This window comes from Ursus arctos, unplaced genomic scaffold (genome assembly GCF_023065955.2).
Source record: "Ursus arctos isolate Adak ecotype North America unplaced genomic scaffold, UrsArc2.0 scaffold_34, whole genome shotgun sequence".
Classification (NCBI taxonomy): domain Eukaryota; kingdom Metazoa; phylum Chordata; class Mammalia; order Carnivora; family Ursidae; genus Ursus; species Ursus arctos.
In genome coordinates this window covers 16,299,150-16,320,992 of record NW_026623030.1, presented here as the reverse complement: position 1 = coordinate 16,320,992, position 21,843 = coordinate 16,299,150, and the positions used below count along the sequence as shown (strand labels likewise).

Here is a 21,843-nt window from a genome sequence, read left to right as displayed (position 1 = left end):
CTCCGTCCCCTTCGCTTTCCTCCAGTGAAGATCGGAAATATATTCCATAACTTGGATTACTCTGAGCAACTTCTCTGTGAGAGACAGCCCGTGGTCTTCAACTGCTCTTTTTAAAATTTTAATAATTTATTTTATTCAGCCCAACTTATATAAAATATTGTCATTTCAACATGTAATCAGTACAAAATTATTAATGAGATATTTCATATCTCTTTCATACTAAGGTTTTGAAATCCGGTATTGACTTTTTAAAACAACTTTATGGAGGTATAATTTGCATACCATAAAATTCATTCTTTTTAAGGGTACAATTCAATGACTGTTAGTCCATTTACAGAGTTGTGTCACTCTCACCACAATTTAGTTTTAGAACATCTCAATCAAGTCAGACGAAAACCTCATATCCATCGGCAGTCCCTCTCCTTTGCCAACCCCGGCCCCAGGCAATCGTAAATCTACTTCTTGTCTCTAGGGATTTGTCTTTTCCTGGTATTTTACAGATGGAAATTGTATCATTCTGTGACACCACCTTCCCCACCCCCAACCCCCGCCCCCCAACTGGAACAAGCTTTTTCAGTGGTTCACAATCTGTGGGACACAGGTTCTTTAGAAAATCCATTAAAAGCTAGGGTTCCTCTCCCCAGAAGAAAATTTATACACAGTTTCGCATGCTCTTTCAGGAGAAGCCTATGGACTTCCACCGGATGGAATTGTAACTAAGGGGCCGCCTGGGTGGCTCAGTCAGCTAAGTGACTGCCTTCGGCTCAGGTCATGATCCCAGGGTCCTGGGATCAAGCCCCTCATCGGGATCCCTGCTCAGCGGGGAGCCTGCTTCTCCCTCTCTCTGCCCTTACCCCCTATTCCTCGCTCTCTCTCGTGCTCTCTCTCAAATAAATAAAATCTTAAAAAAAAAAAAAAAAAGAATCTTAGCTAGATTCAGTAAGTCATGTAAAAAAATTTTTTTCTCAGAATTTTTAGCTTGAGCAGGTACGGTGAAAGGAGATAGGAAAAGAAGGGATTTATGCAGAAAGAGCAGGTAGAAGGGATAAAAAAAAAGGATCATAAAAGAGGCTGGCCAGTGTACAATTATTGCCTCTGGTGCCTGGAACCCTCTCCTGCCACATCTCCTGTGTCCCCTCAGTGGCACCCAAACTGAGGCCTGCCGTCTTCGCCAGGGCTCTTCCACACCAACTAGAATGCCCGTTCACAACCAAGGCTGGTCTGGGCTGAGCTGAAAAGGACTGGGTGTGGTATAGATTCGAGGAGGTTGAACAAGAGGTGAAGGTAGACCAGAAAGCCTGACTGAGGCCTGACTCATCAAAACCAAAAATGGGCAAAAGGGCAAAAATCCCGTCAGTGCTCAGGACTCCGAGCCATAGCTACCAATGAGAAAAAAAATCCCACCCTTGTCAACAGGCAATCATGAAAGGCTCTAAGCCCTGAAAGCTGCTTGCTGAACAGCTTATCTAAGATAGAGAGGAACTAAGCTCAACCATCCGTAGACACGTGATTCTTACAGATGTCTTGAACCTTCTTTCATTCAACACATATCTACTGATGAGCTACTGAGTGCCTGGAACTGAGACTTGCAGTTCCTGCCCTCCCCAAGCTTACATTTTAGGAGGAAGAAGCAGACCATAAACAGGAAAGCTGCAAATAGCAAGGCGGATGCAGGTTAATATGTGATCATAAGATCATAAAACAAGACATGGGCCAGAGAGAGACTGGCGGTGGGAATGGGGCTAGTTTAGCCAGAGTGGTCAGAAAAGCCTCTCTCAGCGCTGACATTCAGGCTGAGATCTGAGGATATGAAGCCGGGGAGAGAGACAGGAGTCGGAGTGGGCAGTGCCTTTGTAGGGCAAGGTAAGGACTTCAGAGTGATTCTGAGGGCAACAAGAAGTCTCTGGAAGGCTTTCGGTACAGGAGTAACAGGCTCTGGTTTTCTTTTCAAAGGTGTCTGTGTGGTTATTAGTGTCACATCCATGCTGTGTGTCTTTAAACCCTAAGAGCTCTGCAAGTAGGAAGTGTCCCCAGCTTCAAGAACGGGCTTGGTCCAGAAGCAGCATACTGCCCTCCCAGTGGCAGCGGGAATGCAGAAGGAAGGAGGGAGCAGAGGGGGAAGGAGGCTGCGATGAGCAGAGGGGTGAACAGTGCCATCTCTCCAGGCACCCAAGACACCGCAGACCTGTCCCCAATGGCTGCCTCCGTCCCACATCTAACCAGTTGTCTGCTCCCATCAGTCCTATCTCCTAAAATCTTTGAACCTTCTCTCTTCATTTTCATTACTTCATCTTAGAAAACTGGGGCACGTAGGCTAGTTCCTGACACTTACGTTTTGTTTCATACACAAGGCTTTGTTTAATAAAAAAAAGAAGTGGGAATGGTATTTTAAGATTTGAGAGATTTTACATAAAAATGTTGATAACAACAACAATAACAACAACAACAACAACACTGTGACAAGAGTGGACCCACAAGCCTGCACAGCATTCAACTGGAGCTGCTCCTCTTTGGGGGGGCATGTGCTGGCTAGTTTTCCCCAGTCCCCACCACTCCCTATTACCCCCAATTATTGCTCCCATTTGACCAAGTAAATGGCCATTTATTGTCTCATTTGCCCTACTGTTTTCTCAGAATAAGATGATAATGATCATGATGATGATAGTACAATAGTTAATGCTTAAGAAAACTTTTACGTATCAGGCACTATTCTAGCCTCAAAACAATTTTGTGCCTATTTTGTAGATAAGAAAATTGGGGCACAGAGAGATTTCATTATTTGCCCAAAATCACACATCTAGTAAGTGGTGAGGCCAGAATTTGAACCCAGGCAATCTGGCCCTTATGTCACATTTAATGTCTATGCTTTACCCAAGTCTCTAGAAAAAGCGGAAATGAACGACCAAGAGAGAAACTTGATTTTTGTTATACTAGCTCCTGTCACTCATCTGGTGCCTGACCCCCACAGGTACCTGAGTCTGGAACACTCCCCTTCCCCTGGTCCACATTCTCATTACCTCTCACCCACATGACAGCACCAGCCTCCTAGTCTCCCTGCTTTCTGTCTTGCCCTCACTTGCCCATGGATTCTTCTCCATGTTGAGCCAGAAGGAACTTTCTGAATTAAAAAATCTGATATAGGGGCACCGACGTGGCTCAGTCAGTTAAGCGTTCAACTCTCAATTTTGGCTCAGGTCATGATCTCAGGGTCATGAGATCGAGCCCTGCATTGGGCTCTGCACTGGGCATGGAGCCTGCTTAAGATTCTCTCTCTCCCTCTCCTTCTGCCCCTTCCCCACATCTCTTTAAAAAAAGAAAGAGGGGGCACCTGGGTGGCTCACTTGGTAAAACGTCCAACTCTTGATTTCAGCTCAGGTCATGATCTCAGGGTCGTGAGATGGAACCCCTTGTTGGGCTCCATGCTCAGTGGGGCGTCTGCTTGGGATTCTGTCTCTCCCTCTCCCTCTGCCCCTCCCCTCACTCTCTAAATAAATAAATACATAAATAGATAAATACATAAAATCCTTTTTAAAAATCTGATATAGTGTTCTCCAGCTTAACATCTTTCAAGATTCCCCACTGACTCTAAGACATTGCATCTGATCTTGTCCCAGGCTGTTGTAATCATCTCAGCTCTTACCGCTTCACACCTTACACCAGGCACTCCAACCTCACCAAAATGCTCTCCTCTTCTTAAACAATGCACAACCTTTCATGTTATCCTCTGTCTGCAATGCCCTTTCATCTCTGACCCTTTAGTCTGGTGGACTCCTACTCAAAACTTGAAGACTCAGCTCAAATGTTCCCTCCACTGCGAAGTCTTCCCTGATGCTCCTAGGTTCCCTCCTCTCAGTTCTCTTAGTACTTTGTATTTGCTTTTATTGAGCACTTAAATTTAAATTTACAACCGTATCTCACTGCATCAGGTAGGAACTTCTTTTGGCTGGATACAAAGATCTGAAAAATAGTGGCTTAAAACAGATAAAAGTTTATTTTTCTTACAGATTAAAGAAGACCAGTCCACAGCTGGTATGGCTCCCAAAGGTCATCAGGAACCCTGCGTCCTTCTGTCTTTCTTCGCCACCATGCTTGGCATCATTTTATGATCAAAATGGCTGGAATGCCAGTCGTCCCAGCCACATGCTAGGCTGGAAGCAGAAGGAAGCAGGTGACGCAGAAAAGTGTTGCTTCCTGCTGAGTGGAAGCAGTCTGCTCAGAAGCTCCATAAAACATTTCTACTAAACTCTCATTGCCCAGAATTTTATCCCGGGGGCACACGTAGCTGCAAAGGTGCTGGACAACTGGTCTAGTAAACGCTTACCCTCACACACACACAAAAGAACATACACACCCATGCACACAGATGCACGCACACACACGCACAAATGCATGCACATATTTCTATTACTAAGGAAGATAGAGGAGAGGAACGTGAGCTCACTGCCCATGTGGAACAATGGCGTCTTATTCACCCTCAGCCCAGCACACACTGGGTGCACGACAATGACTGGGAGATGCATTTCCGCCAGAGACCTACGTCCCAGAGAGAAAGTCTTTCTACATTCACCTCCTCATCCTTCCCCTCTATTTATACCTTAACATTCATCCCATTTGTCATAGCCTTGACAAAAGTAGATTAATTTCCCAGACTTTCACTGCCTTCTAAAAGCTCCTCAAATTTATTCTGAATTCATGAATCCTATTCTGAGAGACACACCATTTGACCAAGGTCTAATTTCCAGGCTGGCTGCATAATGAAGCCTTTGTGGAGGCAAACCACTGGGGACAGCAGGTTATGGCCTCTCTGTGGACTGATCCCCTCCCTAAATCAATGGCAAGGGGTTTCACAAGAAACCAAAGCCAGGCCATTTCTCCTGCCAGTCTTGAAGCTCCCAGTCTTGGAACTGTTAGAGGAGAAACTCATTTAAATAGCAACTCAGAAAGATGGATCCATCCTATGGCGGCTAATGTTCCCCCACAACCCAACCCCGTACCACAAAAAGACCTCCTCTGTTTTCCCCCAAAGAGAAAGAAACAAGTTTAGTCACTCAAGAGTGAGATTTACGGACAGGCTGTGGATGGGAGATGGAGGAAGGAAGTCAGAATTTGTTTCTTTGGTGTATGATTTGGCATTTGAAAACACAGGATGCCTTTGTCTGTAAACAATGGATAATGTCATCCCCACAGCTCTGGGGACTGAGGACCAAGCAGGTTCCTCTGAGTGTGGGCCTCCCATTCTTCAGGGAAACCCTATTTTGTAACATCTGCACCCCATGCAAATAAGTGTCTACTCCCAGGTAGCCTTGAGGAGTAGATGTAGAACTCCTGAGTCCCCAGGCTTTATTCTAGCTCATGGGTATCCAACCTCAGCTATATGATGGATGGAGCTTGATACTGCTAGGCACTGTACTTACCCAGAGGTATTATTGGCAAACAGGAAGAAAAATCGTTGGTGCATTAAGTGAGTGTGAAGCCTTCCTCATGATTCTCTAGGAGAGCTGCCCAATGCGCAAGGTCACCAAGGTCATTTGCTGGTATCCACCCACCCCTAGGCTGGCTTGAATATGGGTGGGTGAAGGAGTGAGGGAGCAGTCAGATGTTGCTCCTTGGTTCCCAGGAGATGGGAAGAAAGTGGAAGGGAGCCATAGCTCCCTTACTAATAGGCTTCTAGACACTCCCCAACGATTCTGGGATGTGCCGCAGTAAGGGAGGTGGGCGTGAGGAGACAATGATGAAGATCGGTTTCAGGTCAACTGGAATCATGCCCACAAATTACTAGGAAGATACAATACATGGGAATGAGGAAGGTGAAGTGGAAAATGGCTGATTGTTAGTGTTCATCACAGCCTAGATGGCTCCAAGATCATTAAGGGGAAGCGCCCTTGCCTTAGCACCCAGTGATTGCATTCATAAACAAGGCTGGATACAAATGGCAGTGGGAGACACTGGGCTTCACTCCTGCAGGTATGGCTTTTGAGACCTGCATTTGTGTTGATGACAGGCACCTGCTGAAGGGTGCAAATATCCCCACTTGCACTGTCCTCCTTCACTGATACCCCCAAATCCAGCTCAAGTTCTCCCAAATCCTTCCCTCTTTTTGTTTTCTCCTTATCCACTCACTTACGTAGTCAGCAAATGCTGACTGCGACTGCTCTATGGCAAGCACAGTGCCAGGTACTTGCAAATCTGTATCCACATGAAACATGCAGGACTTCCACTGTCCCACTCTCCTTGAAGCGTATAGTTTACTCTAAGTATATTTCATTTTCCAACTTCCGAGTCAGTGTATTAGCTTCCTGGGGCTGCCGTAATGAAGTTCCAGGAACCGGGAGGCTGAAAACAACAGGAATTTATTGTTTCACACAGTTCTAGAGGCTGGAATCCAAAATCAAGGTGTCACAGGGCTGTGCTTCCTCTGGAGCCTGGAGGGGGGATTCCTTCCTTGCCTCTCCTTGCTTCTGGTAGTAACTGGCAATCCTCGGCCCTGGGCTCTAGACGCATCGCCAGTCTATCTGCCTCTGTCATCACAGGTCATCCTCTCCCTGAGTGTCCCCTCTTGCTATAAGGACACCAGTCATACTGGATTAAGGCCGCACTCCACAGCAGTATGACCTCATCCGCAATGTCTCCATTTCCAACCAAGAATGTGCATAATTCACATTCTGAAATACTGGGGGATCAGGACAACCACACATCTTTTGGGAAGACACACTTCAACCCACTTAAAACCAGTGATTTGTCACTTTCCCTTTGGGTAACACTTACATTCCTCCACATGGCCTCTGATCTGGCTGCTTGTTTTCTCTCCTGTCTCATCAACGGTCGGGCACAAAGATGTATTTTCTACACTATGTAGAAAGCAACAACATTAAGTACGCAAGGAGAAGTCACTAGAGCAATGAGGAGTGTCGAGAGCACTGGGGGTGGGGCGGGGCTGGAGGGCGTGTGCCTACCCGAATGCCACTGTCCGAGTGCAGCAAGAATGAGCCCCATCTCAGAGTCTGTTCCAGGAAAGCAGAAGGTCTGGATTTTTACAGGAAACCTTCCAGTTCTAAAAAGTTAGCCTCCAAGTCAAATCAAACAAAACATGTGTGAGCGAGATTCAGCCTGTTGATCACCGGGTTGGAATTTCAGGTCCACAGGATCAGGAAGGGTTTCCCAAACAAGATGATTTCTTCTCAGAACTGGAAACTGTTCTCTCTGGCTACACTAGAGTTTAAGGTCAGGGAGGGAAGTGAGATGAGACAGGAGAGAAAACAAGCAGCCAGATCAGAGGCCATGTGGAGGAATGTAAGTGTTACCTAAAGGGAAAGTGACAAATCACTGGTTTTAAGCAGGGAGGTGATGTCTGGTGTACAACCTGCCAAACTCTATGGGCTGCCTATCTCTCTATCCCTCTCCAGCTCACCCCACGCAGAAGCAGAGAGGATATCAGCCCTGCCTGCCCTCTGGACAATGACCTCTCATGTTCCCATCAGATCTGCAGAAGCTGCTGGAGATGGTTCGGGAAGATGCCCGAAGGACAGTCATGATGGAAAATGGGATGCAAAGAAAAGCACCCAGGTACGTTCTCTTGACCCCTGTGGTAAATAAAGGATGTCAGAATAATAGTGATAACATTAGCCATAGCAGTTCCAATTTTTTTAAATAATAATATTTAGTCACCATACAGTACATCCCTGGTTTTTTTTTTTTTTTTTTTTAAAGATTTTATTTATTTATTTGACAGAGATAGAGACAGCCAGCGAGAGAGGGAACACAAGCAGGGGGAGTGGGAGAGGAAGAAGCAGGCTCATAGCAGAGGAGCCTGATGTGGGGCTCGATCCCGTAACGCCGGGATCACGCCCTGAGCCGAAGGCAGACGCTTAACCGCTGTGCCACCCAGGTGCCCCCATCCCTGGTTTTTGATGTAAAGTTCCATGATTCATTAGTTGCGTATAACACCCAGTGCATCATGCAATACGTGCCCTCCTTACTACCCATCACCAGCCTATCCCATTCCCCCATCCCCCTCCCCTCTGAAGCCCTCAGTTTGTTTCCCAGAGTCCATAGTCTCTCATGCTTCATTCCCCCTTCTGATTACCCCCCTCTTTCTTTATCCCTTTCTTCTCCTACCGATCTTCCTACTTCTTATGTTCCATAAATGAGTGAAACCATATGATAATTGTCTTTCTCTGCTTGACTTATTTCACTTAGCTGCAACATAGCAGTTTCAAATTTTTGAGCATTTTCTCTGTGATGAGCACTGAGCCATGGACTTTGTCCGTGTGTATCAACTCCCTGGGTTCTTACAGCAATCCTCCGAGGAAGACACTATTATCTTTTTACAAATGAGAAAATGAGGCTCAGAGGGGCTAGGTAACTTGTTCAGGGTCACCCAGCTAATGAAGAGTAAAGGTACAACTTGAATGCAGATCCTTCTAATTCCAAAAAGCATCCTCTTAACCACTATGCTGCACTGTTTCCCAGGAACCGTAAAGTTATTTGTCCACTCTTTTACTGAATAGTTATGAATATGTATGGATTAGGTACCAATGATTGCAGGAAGCATGATAAAAGCAAAGCTCAGACCTAAAAGGCTGAATAATAGGGGAATGTCATCTAGTCTGCGATGGGGAGGGGGTCAGAGAAGTTTCCTCCAAGGAAGAGACTGTAAGAGATTGTGGATGAGGCGAGAAAGAGAGCTCCCCAGCCAACACTGGGGGCAGGTGAACATTTCAAGCAGCACACGTGCAAACGTGCTCAGAAGGGACCATGGCACCTTCAAGGAACCGAAAGGCGGCCAGAATGGGATGGAGAGGGGCATAAATCTGTCCGGGGACCTTGGAGGCCACCTCAAGATTTCTGGTTTCCTTCCTAAGAACAACAAAGATCCTCACAAGTGTCAAGCTGGCGAGCACGGTGATCGGCTCATGGCATCGGACTGGAACCTGAAGTGCCCTCCTTCTGGCGGGAAGCCTTATCCACAGGACTTCTGACCTCGAAAAGCCTCAGGGACCACGCAGGCTAGAGCTGGAGTTTCCTTCCCAAGTACAGATCCCTCTGAGCAAGCAAATTACTTCCTGAAAATAAATGATGCACTGGAAGAGGTTCTTCATCGCTTTCAGCCTACTGGGATGCCGGCGCTGACTTATTGGTTATTGTTATTACTGTAATTACAGTTCACCGAGCCCTTGCACATGCATCACACCCGCTGCGGCTTGCTAATGACAGATTTCTGCTGCTGCTGCTGCCTCAACTTGCATCAGGGGCTCGGAGGGTGGCACGCGGAGGCATCCCGAGACCGTGCTGGCCCTCCAGGCCCTGGCTGCTGTTCCTGATTTACCAGCATCGGAGACCTACATTAATGACGAAGCATCAGCTCCTTGAGTCTCCCTCTTTTGTAAGAACCCACGGCATGAACACCAACTAGAACAGGTCGACTGAGCCTTTCTCTAAACCTCCGTTTTCTCATCTATGAAATGTGATTGGGTGGCCTCGAAGCACTGGCCTTGGAGCCAAGTCAGCTAGGCTGGATGGATCTCCCTCCCCGCCACTGAATTGCTGGGTGATGTTGAGCAAGTTGCCTCACCTTTCTGAGCCTGATTCCAGTTCTGTAAAATGAGGCTCATTAGCAACGTATCCCAAAGGGTTGTAGTGAGAGTGACATGATATTATCTTTGTAAAGCATTATCATCGTTGTGGAAACGATGTCTATTTCAATGAGTCATGTTAAGAATTTAGGTGAAATAATGCATTTAACCTATTTGCATGTGCCTAACATATCACAAGCGCTCAATACACGGCGGCAGTGGTACTTTTATTTCACACGTATCATCGCACGGAATCCTCACAGCATGTTGCTGAAGCATGTGTATGCATGTGCATTCACAACTACCCGTTGCCAATGCCCCACCACATGGATGGAGAAGGGCGAGGAGTGACTTCCAGAAGGTCCTCAAAAGACAAAACCACATGAAAACACAAAACTCCTCGCCTGGCCTCTGCGTTCACTTCAGTGATACAATAACCATGGTGACGGAGCAAGAACTTGTTGAAATTTCCCATCCTCCTCAATTCCTCCGGGAGAAACATCTCCCTAATCTCTCCCTGAGCCAGGAGATACTGGAGGCTTCTCCGTAGAGCTGCAGAGAGACAGCGAGGAAAACCTGCCCATTTTCTTCTGCCCTCCTCCTCTTTAGAACCTGGATTCTTTTTTCAATTGAGGTCCCAAATCTGCTCCCCTTGGGGCTGACAGAGAAATCTAGGGTTTTTCAGAACCCCTAACAGTCCACTGGACCTCAAGGCCAGACTGCCCCCTGGTCGTCTTAGTCTCTTCGGGCTGCTGGAACAAAAATACCACGGACTGGGGGGGGGGGGGGGGCTTACAAACAGCCGATACTTATTTCTCACCGTTCTGGAGGCCGGGAAGTCCAAAATCAAGGTTCCAGCAGATTCGGTGTCTAGCGATGGTTGTCTTCTCGCTGTGACCTTTGCATGGGGGAAGGAAGCTCCCTGCGCTTTCTTTTGTAAAGGCGCTAATCTCAATCATGAGAGTTCTGACCTCATGAGCTGATCACCTCCCAAAGGCCTCCACCTCCTAATACCCTCACCTTGGGGATTAGGATTTCAACATATGAATTGGGGGGGGGGATGCAAACATTCAGACCCTAACACCACCCAGGAAGATGACCTTTTCTTAAAATCTGCTGCCTGTATTTTCTAAATGTCTCTGAGGATCAGAATTAGCTGGGAGGCTTGTTAAAAATACAAATTTGTAGTCTTCATCCCAGACCCACCGAATCAGAATCTCCAAAGGAAACTGTTATTTTTTAACAAGCACTTCAAGTGGGCACCATTGAACAGGGTGCTGAGACATTCTAAGGTCTCAAAATGGGCTCTCTGCACACCTGTATCAGAAGTGTGTGTGTGTGTGTGTGTGTGTGTGTGTGTGGTTTTAAATGCAACTTCTGGGGCCTCACTCCAGGCCTGATGTATCCAAATCCCGGGGAGTATGGCCCAGGAATCTGTATTAGTAGCAATCTCTCCAGGTGATTCCTATGCCCGGTAAAGTCTAAGGATCCCTGCTCTAGAAAGAGAATTCTCCATCCTCCCACAGATACTTCCTGCCTCAGGGGCACCGTATGTTCTGTGCCTTATTAAGAGACTGATCTTGCTTTGCAGTATCTTGCCAATGATCAGACAAACCAAGAGAGATTCTGCCTGTAAAGACACACAGACCACCCGCAAGTCAAGGTAGGAGGGCACCCCACAGTTACAGGGGCTACTGCAGAGATGCCACTCACCAGCCTGTGGGAAGTGGGGCAGGGAGGGGGGCCTTTTTCCTTCTTCACTAGAAATAAGCCCCTTAATTTCTGGGGCTGGGAGGGGTGAGTATCCAGGTGTCTCTCCTCCCATTCAAACTGTATAAAGTTAAAATCTTCCAGTCATGGAGAGACATGAACCAGGGAGGGTGTGGAATCCCCTCCAGGACTACCCTTTCCCTCTTTACTTGGGTGGATTTTAATGAGGGAGAGGAGGCCCACCCCCATGTCACTTAACTCATCTTGAGTAGACTCATCAGTCCCCCTCCCTGTGCCAGGAACAATGCTAGGTTTAGAGGGAACAGCAAATAGGACATAAGTAGTCTGCCCTCGCAGACCTCACTATCTGGACTGGGTGGGGTCATAACTTTTTTTTGTGCTATGGACCCTTTCAGAAAAATGCATACTGTAAATCTCAAAGGTTTGCAACAAAATCTATAATACTATAGATTATGATATTACAACCAAATTTGGGATATAGTCATCTATGGGCTTCTTTCGCAATGAGTTAAATAACAAGACTAGCAGCAGATCTAATAACTACTGTAATTTTAGATTAGTGTTGAATGTAAATGATCTTTCAAAGTATCAGCCACAACTGCAATGTGTTGTGCAAATATACATGCGATTTCCATTTCTGCTAAAGGCTAGTTGAAATAAAGATGTAACCTTTTTTGCATCTGCATTCATAGACGCCTTGAATCCTGCCCATGGTTAAGAATCTCTGGTCTAATGGGAGAGCCATGCGTTTTTTAAATAATCCCACAGAGTTAGCCATATAATCATGACTATGGAAAGTGTTCTGAAGGAAAAGTACTCCTTACTGGGTGAATGGTGAGCACTACGGGCCTAAGACTGAGTCTGACATTTAAGCTGAGACCTGAAGAAAAGAAGATTTAACTAGCCTATGGCAGGAATAGGTGGGGATAGGTGGGAATAGGTGGGAATCGTGTTCCAAGCAAAAGGAACAGCCTGTGCAAAGGGCCTGAGACAGGAGGAAGCTTAAAGGCACTGAGCAGAAATCAGTATGGCTGAAACTCAAGGAGAGCCAAGAAACAGGGAGACAGAGATAGGCAAATGGTCACAGCCAATACCACTACTTCCCTCACCTCCTCCTTCCTCCCTGAGTCACACTGTCAGTGCTAGAACAGAAGAGAGCCATCTACGGGAGGGAGAACAAAGCCAACACACTCTCCCAAAGAATTCATCTGCATGGGTTGGGGCAGCTGGTTGGAATCCAAACACAAGGACCTCTGGGTACAATTCCTGGGACCCTGCATTTCAGCAAGATGGAATAAGGGCTCCATCCATCATATACTAGAGCTAAGACCTCTAGATCTAGTCCTCTGAGCCTCTGGGAAAAGCAGCAAATGTCAGGACCTTTCCTATGGAGAGGGGTTGGGAAAGGGGCCAATCTACCTAAGGAAGTTCCAGGTGCTATAGGGCCAGAAGGGAAAGGTCAGCTGCCCATCACAGGGATAAGAAAAACAGGCTTGTCCTCTAGAACCAGACAGAAATGACAGTCAAGTAAGTTTTCCAAGTATTTGGTAAGAAGGGAGACAGGGCAAGAGAGAAGGTGCAAGACACTGAAGGACCCAAGAGAAGGTGCACGGGAGGGCTGGGCATGAGCACAGGAGCTTCAGCCCTTCTAGGAACTCCAACCAGGCAAAGCTACAGGAGGGAGTGGCCACTCAAGGAATTCAATCAGCTCACACCTAGAAAGGGTTCAATGTCAGGAAGAGCTGACTGATCACAGATGAGGACACTGACAATCCAGAGATGAGGTGCTTGCCCGGAGACTGGGAGGTGGTGGTGCCCGGGTTGGGCTCTGGAGTCAGCTCTGTCTGCCTCCAAAGTAAAACAAAGTGAGTGGTCAACTCAGGGTCCAGTTTAGAGAAGAGAATCCTTGAATGAAGAAGCAGTCTGTGCTTGGGAGCATCAACATCATGACTAGAAGGACTTGACCATCCCTTCACCAAATCTGCACTCAGCCCCGGGGTTACATGCTAATTGGTATAGAGAGGGGAATGGAAAGGGCTCAAGTAAACATGTCCTCCAGAGGGAAAGATCGATTTTGTACAAATGAAACTGGGATCCAGAAAATACGTCATTCTGACAATACAAAGAGACAGAAGGTCAAAGTTAGACTAGAAGAGTCAGAGGCTGCAGCACTTGCTGTAGACCATGAAGCAGGGTTAGATTTGAGCAGGTGGAGAAGAAACTAGAAGGGCCCTCTGGGAAGGGGATATGGGTAGAAGCAAGGGCCAAGAGGTGGGAAAATTTTACACTCAGTTCCATGACTGGTCCCTTGATTAGAGCCACCTCCCTTCCCTGAATCCTGGAGGCCAGCAGGTGTCATGAGAGCCCTGAAGACACCCTTTTTGCAAAAAGCAGGCTCCAGGCAACCTGAAACCATCCCTTTGTGTTTCAGTGACAGATTCATCAGTACAAATGGAGAAAGCCACTCCCAAGTCATCCAGAAGAAGTCTAAAAGGTAGGCCAGATGGGCAACAGAAGAAGCTGGGCAAAGGCACTGTGGCAACCACATCATCTGTCTCCCCAGGGGTGTGGAAATAACCCAGTGCAGACCACACCCCTTGAAGTCATACGCACTTCTTAAAGACAAGGAATGCCTAGGGCAAGGGGCTCACAATCAAGATGCCAATGAAGACAATGGCAACAAATTTCTCCTCTGTGCCAGGCGCTGGCTGAAGCATTCCATATTACCTGCTTATTCCCCAAAACCAATCCTATCAGGCAGGAGCATTATCCCATTCTATGGAGGAGCAAACTGAGACCTGGCCAGTTGAGATGTCTTGCCCGAGGCCACCCAGCTAAGAAATGGTGATGCTGGAGTTCGAACCTGAGTCTCCCAGCTCCAAATTCCATTTTAATCTCCCTGTCCTTAACATTTGCTGGGCTCAAGTGACCAGATGTCTCTCTGTGGACATATTTAATAAAGCCTGAACCACCAGCCTGATGTCGTTGGGAAGATCTGTCCTTCCTATATCCAGGGAAATATGGAGGGAGGATCCAGGTGAGCGTAGAGAACCCAGGGTGGTACAGAGAATCTCCGTGGCGGAGCACCTTGGGACTCAGGCAGTTCAGCCTCATGGGGCTGATCCTGGGCGTCCCCTAAGCCTTTCGTATCTGTGTCTACAGCCGCACGAACCGTGACATCATCCATTCCAAGACTGATGTGTGCAGCTCCATGAGGGCCAAGTTTTACAGCGTGGCCCAGGAGGCCGGCTTCGTTCTTCAAGACAAGTTGGAAATCTTCAGGAAGTAAGGGCACACAAACATTCATTCATCCAAAGGACATTCATCTGGTACCAAGTATGTGCCCACTGATATCAGGTGCTGGGGCTTAGCAGGGAATAAGGATGTATTTCCTGCCCTTGGAGAGCTTATAGTCTCTCCAAGGGCATAAATAGATAACTGAATTGATAAATATATAGGCACAAATTATAATCATTGCCATACAGAAAGAGAACAGGGTGCTATGAGAGAAAGAAACCATGAGGACCTAATTAAGGCTGGGTAATCCAGGAGGACTTCTCTAAGGAGGTAACTTTAGGCTGAGCCCTGACAGATGAGGAGGAGCTGGTGATGTGGTAAGAAAGTAGAAGGACATTCCAGGCGGCAGGAAAAGTACATACAAAGCCCCAACACATGAAGGGACATGGAAAATTTGAAGAGAAGGGAGAAGGAGGGGGTGAGAGCTGCATAATGCACAGCCATGAATGCCACACTTGAGACTTGGAACTTGATTTTAAGAGTACTGGCGGGCGACTGGAAGATTTTCTTTCCTACTCTGACAACCCAATAACTGTCTCCCTTCCCAGCCCACCCCTTGACTGCAGTGACCATTCGCCCCAGTAAAATTCATCCATTCCATTCAATGAAGGTTATATTGTGACCCTTTGGTCTCTCACCCTCTGAGCATGAAGGAGTTAGCTGCTCTGACTGCTTGTTCGGAGACGACTTGCCCCCACCTTCTGGGAGCCCCCAGGCTGATGAAGGAGACAGACAAACAGGAAGTTACCACACAGGCTGATGAGGGCCAACATGGGAGTGGGCCTGGGGCTAAGGGAACACATGAAAAGAATGTCTTGCATAGTCTGAGACAGCAATCCGAAAGGTCTTCCTGGAGGAAACAACATTTTCAGTTTAATAAAAATTGATGAGATTTCCAGGGCACTTACTATGTACCAGCCAGGGGTGTAAGAGTTTTGTATTTATCATTTTGCCCTCACAAAAATCCTATGAAGTAGGTGCTGTTATTAGACCCATCTTATAGATGAGAAAAGTGGGCTCAGAGATGTCTCTTGTCGAAGGTACTAAAGGTGGAATTCAAACCCAGAGAGTCACATAGGAAGAGGGAAGGAGGGATGGGAGTTCCAGGGGAAAGTAACAGCAAAGTCTCGGCAGCCAGAAGGGGCACAGGGCACCAGCAACTGCCAGTGAGTTGTAGCTGGGGCTCAGGTTGCTTTCATGGTAATCAGGGAGAGAGACAGAGACCAGATCATAAAAGGTCTTGTTAGCCCAGCTGTGGAGGTTGAACTTTACCTTGGAACTTTGTTCATGAGCCAAAGTATAAAATGCCAAGCTGGAAAATGTTGTAGAGGCTGAATAATCCAGAGCCTTGGAAGACAAGTTACTCAGGGGACTTCATTCCAAGTAAAACGGAAAGCCACTGAAAGTTGTACACAGGTGAGTGACACGGTTATGTTTATAACGTAAAAGCTCCTTAGAGACCTAGGACATATGCCCATAATGATAAGGAGAGCGGGAAAGAGAGGAACCAACTTGAGTCAAACGCCTACCGTGCGTCTGGCACTAAGCTCGGCACTTTACACACATCGTGTCATTTAATCCTCGCCTCTAAGAGCCAGAACCATTACTACCCTCCATTTTACAGTTAGAAAGCTGTGTCAGTACAATCAAAAGTAGTAGGGAGAGAATGAAGGCTGATAGAAAGGGACTGGATTCAGCAAGAAAGGAGCATTTCAGGACCTTGGAGAGAGTCATGTCTTCCTGTGGCCTGAGCCATGTTGCAAATTGAAGAGTATCTGAGAGGGCTGAGGATTTCATGAAGAAAACTGTATTTAAGTCTGATCTCAAAGGGCAGCTAGGGTGGATAAAGGAGAAGAGGGTCTGATCTTCTTCCTCTTTTTCATACAACCTGTGATACAGGCGCCAAGAAGAGAGAGCCCACCGAATGCTCCAATCTTTTGTCATTACCTCGAATTTTAAAAAGGATATAGCAAAAATGAGGCATGAAGCGACCATGGTAAAAGGCGATGCAGACGAAATTGCCAACCACTGGTAAAGGTCCCGGGAGCCAGATAACATGGTCCTTGATGTGGGGGTGGGGGGAGGGGCTGTTATTACAAAATCGCATTTGATCCATTATCCTTCAAGACTGTTCTTGGCCATCAACAGGGCTCCCCACCCCCAACAGGCAGTCAGGCAAGAACCCCTCAATTCCTGAACCACAGATAATCCAACAACTGTGTGCTCCCTATTTATCTTCTGTTTGATTCAGACTTGCAAATAAGGACTAATTTGCCAGCCCCTTTCAAGAGGCAGATGAGGCAAACCACCTACAAATTTCTATAAATTGTGAGGTCTATGGGGCAATCCCTATATTCCCCATATAATTTGACCCCTTAAGGATATAAAACCAGGCAGGCATATCCTAGGAACACTTTGTGTTCCTAGGCATATCCTAGGATGCACTGTGTGCATCCGAGATGCATGGGGGTGATAACAGAATTACCACAAAAAGCAACAGCGATGGAGTGATTACTGGGTGACAGACACGACCCTAAGAAATTTTCCTAAATTATCTATTTTATTCCCCACAAAAATCCTGAAAGTTACGTGTGAATCCCCACTTTGTAAACAAGGAAGCCTCAAGATTTAAACCCCTGTCTGACCCCAGCGTTTGTGCTCCCCTGCAATACAGAACTGGAGTCTGCCACGAACCCCATCATGGCAGGCTGAGTAAACCAAGATCTAAGAGTTAGAAGAGAGTGTCTAAAAATGTACCCAGAATCCCTTCCACGATTTTAATAATGTGGAATGGGAGTTCACAAGGAGACACAAATAAATATATGCCACAAAATATAAAATACAAAGCAGTGCACGTAGCCCAAAGTTAGATGATCAATTTCTTCTTTGAATTTCTCTACAATTGATTCATCTCTATCGGGGGGGGGGGGATCCTTTTTTCTTCTTTCAAGAGGTGCCATCTCCTGCCTTAAACCCTGGTCATACCTGAACCACTTCCAGGTTGGAATCTACCTTATTCCTACCATCTCAAGAATGGATTACCAAACTACCCTCCCACACTGTGGCAGCATTCAGAAAGGTTTCTAAAACCCACAAAGCTGTGGCCCAAGCTTACTCACTATCAGGGACATAGAAAATACACACATACACTTTACCCTCCCTCATCCTCTTCCTCCATCTTGGGCGTGAAAGCCCCTTGCATCCCGGCAGGAATTCCATAGATGTGTCTGAGTCCTCCCTGGCCTGATGAACTCTCAAAAGAGAAGCTTCAGAATCTCAGTGCCCCTTCCTTTCTTGTGGTTTTTCCCACTGTCTGCTTGATTAGAAAAGCCATAAATGCTTTAAAGCATGCCCTTACTTTGTTTTTTTAATGAGATGCAAATCATGCTCCAGCTTTTAGTACCCCTGGAAAAAAACAAAAGGCTTGCCTGATCTGTGGGCCCTTTACATTCAGGAATGGAGGCAGTTCTCCCAGATAAGGATTAGGCTGCCCTGGGAGACATCACATCAGTGGTAGAAAGAGAGTAGGGAGGGAGAACCTGAGATACCCAGACCCACCCCCAGCAGCTTCCTAACTGGCCCTCTCTTCTTGGGATTGGGAATTGAAGGTACTTTCAACTGCTGTCCAAACTCCCCGAGGACCTGAAGAACTTCCGCCCCGCCCAAAAGATCCTGGAGAAACTGCAGAAGTTTGGGGAAAACCTGGACCTCAGGATCCGGCCCCACGTCCTCCTGAAGGTGCTACAGGACCTGAGGACCTGGGAGCTGTGCTGTCCGGACATCGCTGTGGCTATCGAGGTAACTACTGTGTTCTGTCCGCTCCTCGCTATGCTTCCGGTGTCTGTACTCAGTCGTCTCTCAATGTCCAGGCACTGGTTAAGTGCTGCAGACCCAATTAAAAAGACATAAGGTCTCTGCCTTCACAGAGCTCATCATCTAACAGGCGACGGATTACTACGTGACCTTGGTGGTTCGACTCCAGGGGACATTATATTCTGGGTAAACGGTGCCCCCTGGGGAAACTTGGAGGCTTTGAGAGACATAAATAAATGGACAAGGGAATAAAATAACTAGCAATCACAATAAGGAGAACTCTAAATGTGGCCTGTGGACCAGCAAGCGCAGACCTCACCTGGGTGCTTGTTAGAAATGCAGGATCTCAGGCTTCAAACCATACCTACCAACTCAGAATCTACATTTGAATGAGGTCCCAGGTGATTTGTATGCACAATAAAGTTTAAGGAGCCCTGGTTTAAGGTAAATGTAGAAGGGACCTATCTTAACGAGGGCGACTGGGGAAAGTGACTTTTAAGCTGAAACAGAACTTGACTTATGAGAGGGACTCATTCGCAGTCAATGGGTTGAGAAGGTAGCAAGCAAGGAGGGGCAAGGTTGCAAGGGGATTGGAGAGGTCAGTCTGCGCAGACCTTTGAAAGTCAGGTTAAGGATTTGGGTCTTTATCTTGAGGCTGTAGGGAAGCCACTGAATGGTTTTTAATGGTAATTTATCATCACCCCTCACTCTAGACATTCCTAGGGCATCAAAAAGTATCAGGAGCCATTCCTAGGGCATCAAATGGTATCAGGAGCCGGATGCTTAACCGATCAAGCCATCCAGGTGCCCCAGATGGTATATATACATTTTAATAGGACTTTCAATGTCTCAAGATAAAGATGGGACTCAAATGGTGGAATTCTCAGTCCTCTGGGTGGTTTCATGCCAGGCTGGCGCTCCCACAGGCTGACCTGAGTGTATATATGTGGGTGCGAGGTCAGGAGTGGGGCAAGGCGGATGACCCTGTGGACAAATTCATAGGTCCAGACTGCACTCCCCACACCCTGTGACGTTCCTTCAGGAAAGACTGGTAGGCTAGTCCTAAACTCACTCAAGGGCAACTCTCCACTCCCCACTTGCCAGTTATGGGGTCCACTTCCACCTGCCAATTATGCGGGTGTAGAAGAGGCAATCTCCAAGTGGGTAAGAGGAAGGGATATGGCGGCTCTGAGGTGAGTTCACCACCCTGGCTAGTAAAACTTAGCATGCTCCTCCAGTGAGAACATCCCAGAATGTCTGATAACCTGGGTGTGTGTGTGGGGGGGGGTCTCTTAATCTAGAACTTGTATGACACCACATTTTGTGTCTTAAAAGCCTTTTCTGGAAGTGAGCTCATAGTTGCCATCACTTCTCAAAGAGGTCTACAAATGAAAAAAAAATGCTTAAGGACAAATGACTTTTTAAAAAGATATTAAGGATTAGGACAGAAAGAAAAATGCAGACAGCTGGTTTTTCTGCTCTCCCCAAATTTCTCTGGGCCAACAGTAACAAAAAGGAGCTTAAAATTAGTCTGCTGAACCAGGAAGCTGGAAAGGGGTTCTTTTCTTGAGAGGACAACCCCCATGGTGATGCTCCAGACATTATGAATGCCTGAATGGTTAGAGGCATCCTGCAGCCACCAGCCTCAATCACACATCTTCCAGGATCTTGGAGGTGGGGCAGCAGAGGGAACCTAGCTTTCAGACCAAATCTGAAGTTGCTACTGTGTTTGCCTTGCAGTTTGTGCGTGAACACATCGTCCATATGCCTGAAGAGGATTACATCACCTGGCTGCAGACCCGGATCAACCTCCCCATCTGATCCCAAAGTCTCTGGGCATAGCCTGGACCTGGGTGAACCAGCTGTCCCAGTGGAGGAGGGCTAGACTACACCGTATTCCTGCTTCCTACCCGAGTTCCTGCTTCCTGTCTACTCTCATGGATACCCACTAGGATATATGAGGGTCTGACTTCTGGCAACATTTTGACTTTTGGCAATATTCCCAGACAGAAACTCTCCTCAGCCTTACACCCCAACCTCAACCTCCCAGTCTCTGTTCCTCATTGGTCCAGCCTGACTCTATTCCCTCCCTCTCCAGGTGCCTTCACCTCACTCCTCTTCCTCAAATTCTGGTTAATAAAATGGAGCTGAGTGTTTGATGTCTGGCTGGGAAAGAACTGGAACTGTGGAATTTGGGTATGGTATTCAGATCCCAATAATAACCACAGTTACTATTTATTGAGCTTTTGTTATGCAATAGGCCCTGTGCTGGGTGAAGTTATATTGCCCAATAATATCATTTAATCTCTCAATAACTTGGTTAATTAAGTAGGGAATTATGATACCGTCCCCATTTCACACCACTGGAGCAACAGCATATTTCTAAACATTATATATAGGCCATGGATGGATAGCTGGGTGGGTGGGTAGATGAATGCATGGACGGATGGGGCATTCCCCAACAAGGCAAATGGTGTACAAGAAAATCTCAGCCTTAACAGTCCTCATATATTTTCCGGTGGTCTTGGTTGCACAAGGAAGCTTAACTTCCTATCATTGTATGGACTCATTGCCATTTTACCTCTTTTCTCATTTTAGGCTTATGCTTACCTACATACACCCTAAGTTACAGAACAGGGAGTCATTTTAACTCTTACTAATGGCCCAGCTGAATTAGCGATTAAACAACTGGGCTTGATTTGCTCCTATTCCCAGGTGATCGGAGCACTCATGTAGGCTGGCCCTCCACATCTCCTCATGATAATCCAGAAGGGAGGGAGGAGAGCTGAACTGGCACGCCTTTTTCGTCTAAGTAATGGCTCACTTTTCCATTCACCTAGTCAAGTCATTTACTCATTCATTCAGTGAATGTTTACTGACAGCTCAAGATGCATCAACCAAGTTCTAGGTTCTGAAGATACAGCCATGACCAAAGCAGACAAGGTCCCTGCTCTCTTGGAGGTTACATGGAGACGGACAAGTCAACAAAAGGCAGTGGGGCGGGCGGAGGGACTGCACAGCATTACACATCTCTTCACACTGATGTCCTTTGTTTAGCATGATACCCGGACAAGCCACTGAGGTGCAAAGGTGAGATACTGCTTGTAAGAAGTCTGCAAAGTTAAAAGACCTCACACCTCTCTGTATTAAACAAGAATTGGGGTGAGGGGGAGGTGAGAAGAAAGGAGGAGGGCCAAGGGAGGAAAAAAAAAAAAAAAAAGGAAGGAGGAAAGGGGGCTGAGTAACAGAGTGAGAAGGAAACTTGGGGGAAAACCAACCAGGGGAAATTCCCGAGGTGGGGCTGGCTAGCGGATTTCTAAAAACTACAAGCCAAACCAACCCGCTTCCACTATATCACCTTGGATCTTCAGTAATTTCTGTCATATACTCAAGGGCCCTCTGTGAGTGATGTTTTGAGGAAACAGGAGAA

The 21,843-nt window shown here is 46.8% G+C and overlaps 1 protein-coding gene across 1 annotated transcript in view; it reads left to right on the top strand.

The window, feature by feature from the left end:
* Positions 1 to 20,234, top strand: part of CCDC60 (coiled-coil domain containing 60) — a 159,119-nt gene extending 138,885 nt beyond the window's left edge. Inside the window, exons 10-16 of the mRNA XM_026514578.3 lie at positions 7,479 to 7,563; positions 11,164 to 11,235; positions 13,735 to 13,797; positions 14,466 to 14,588; positions 16,500 to 16,631; positions 18,209 to 18,398; positions 20,154 to 20,234. Coding sequence (XP_026370363.1) covers positions 7,479 to 7,563; positions 11,164 to 11,235; positions 13,735 to 13,797; positions 14,466 to 14,588; positions 16,500 to 16,631; positions 18,209 to 18,398; positions 20,154 to 20,234 — 746 coding nt within the window. The remainder of the gene's footprint in view (positions 1 to 7,478; positions 7,564 to 11,163; positions 11,236 to 13,734; positions 13,798 to 14,465; positions 14,589 to 16,499; positions 16,632 to 18,208; positions 18,399 to 20,153) is intronic.
* The last annotated feature ends 1,609 nt before the right edge of the window (positions 20,235 to 21,843 follow it).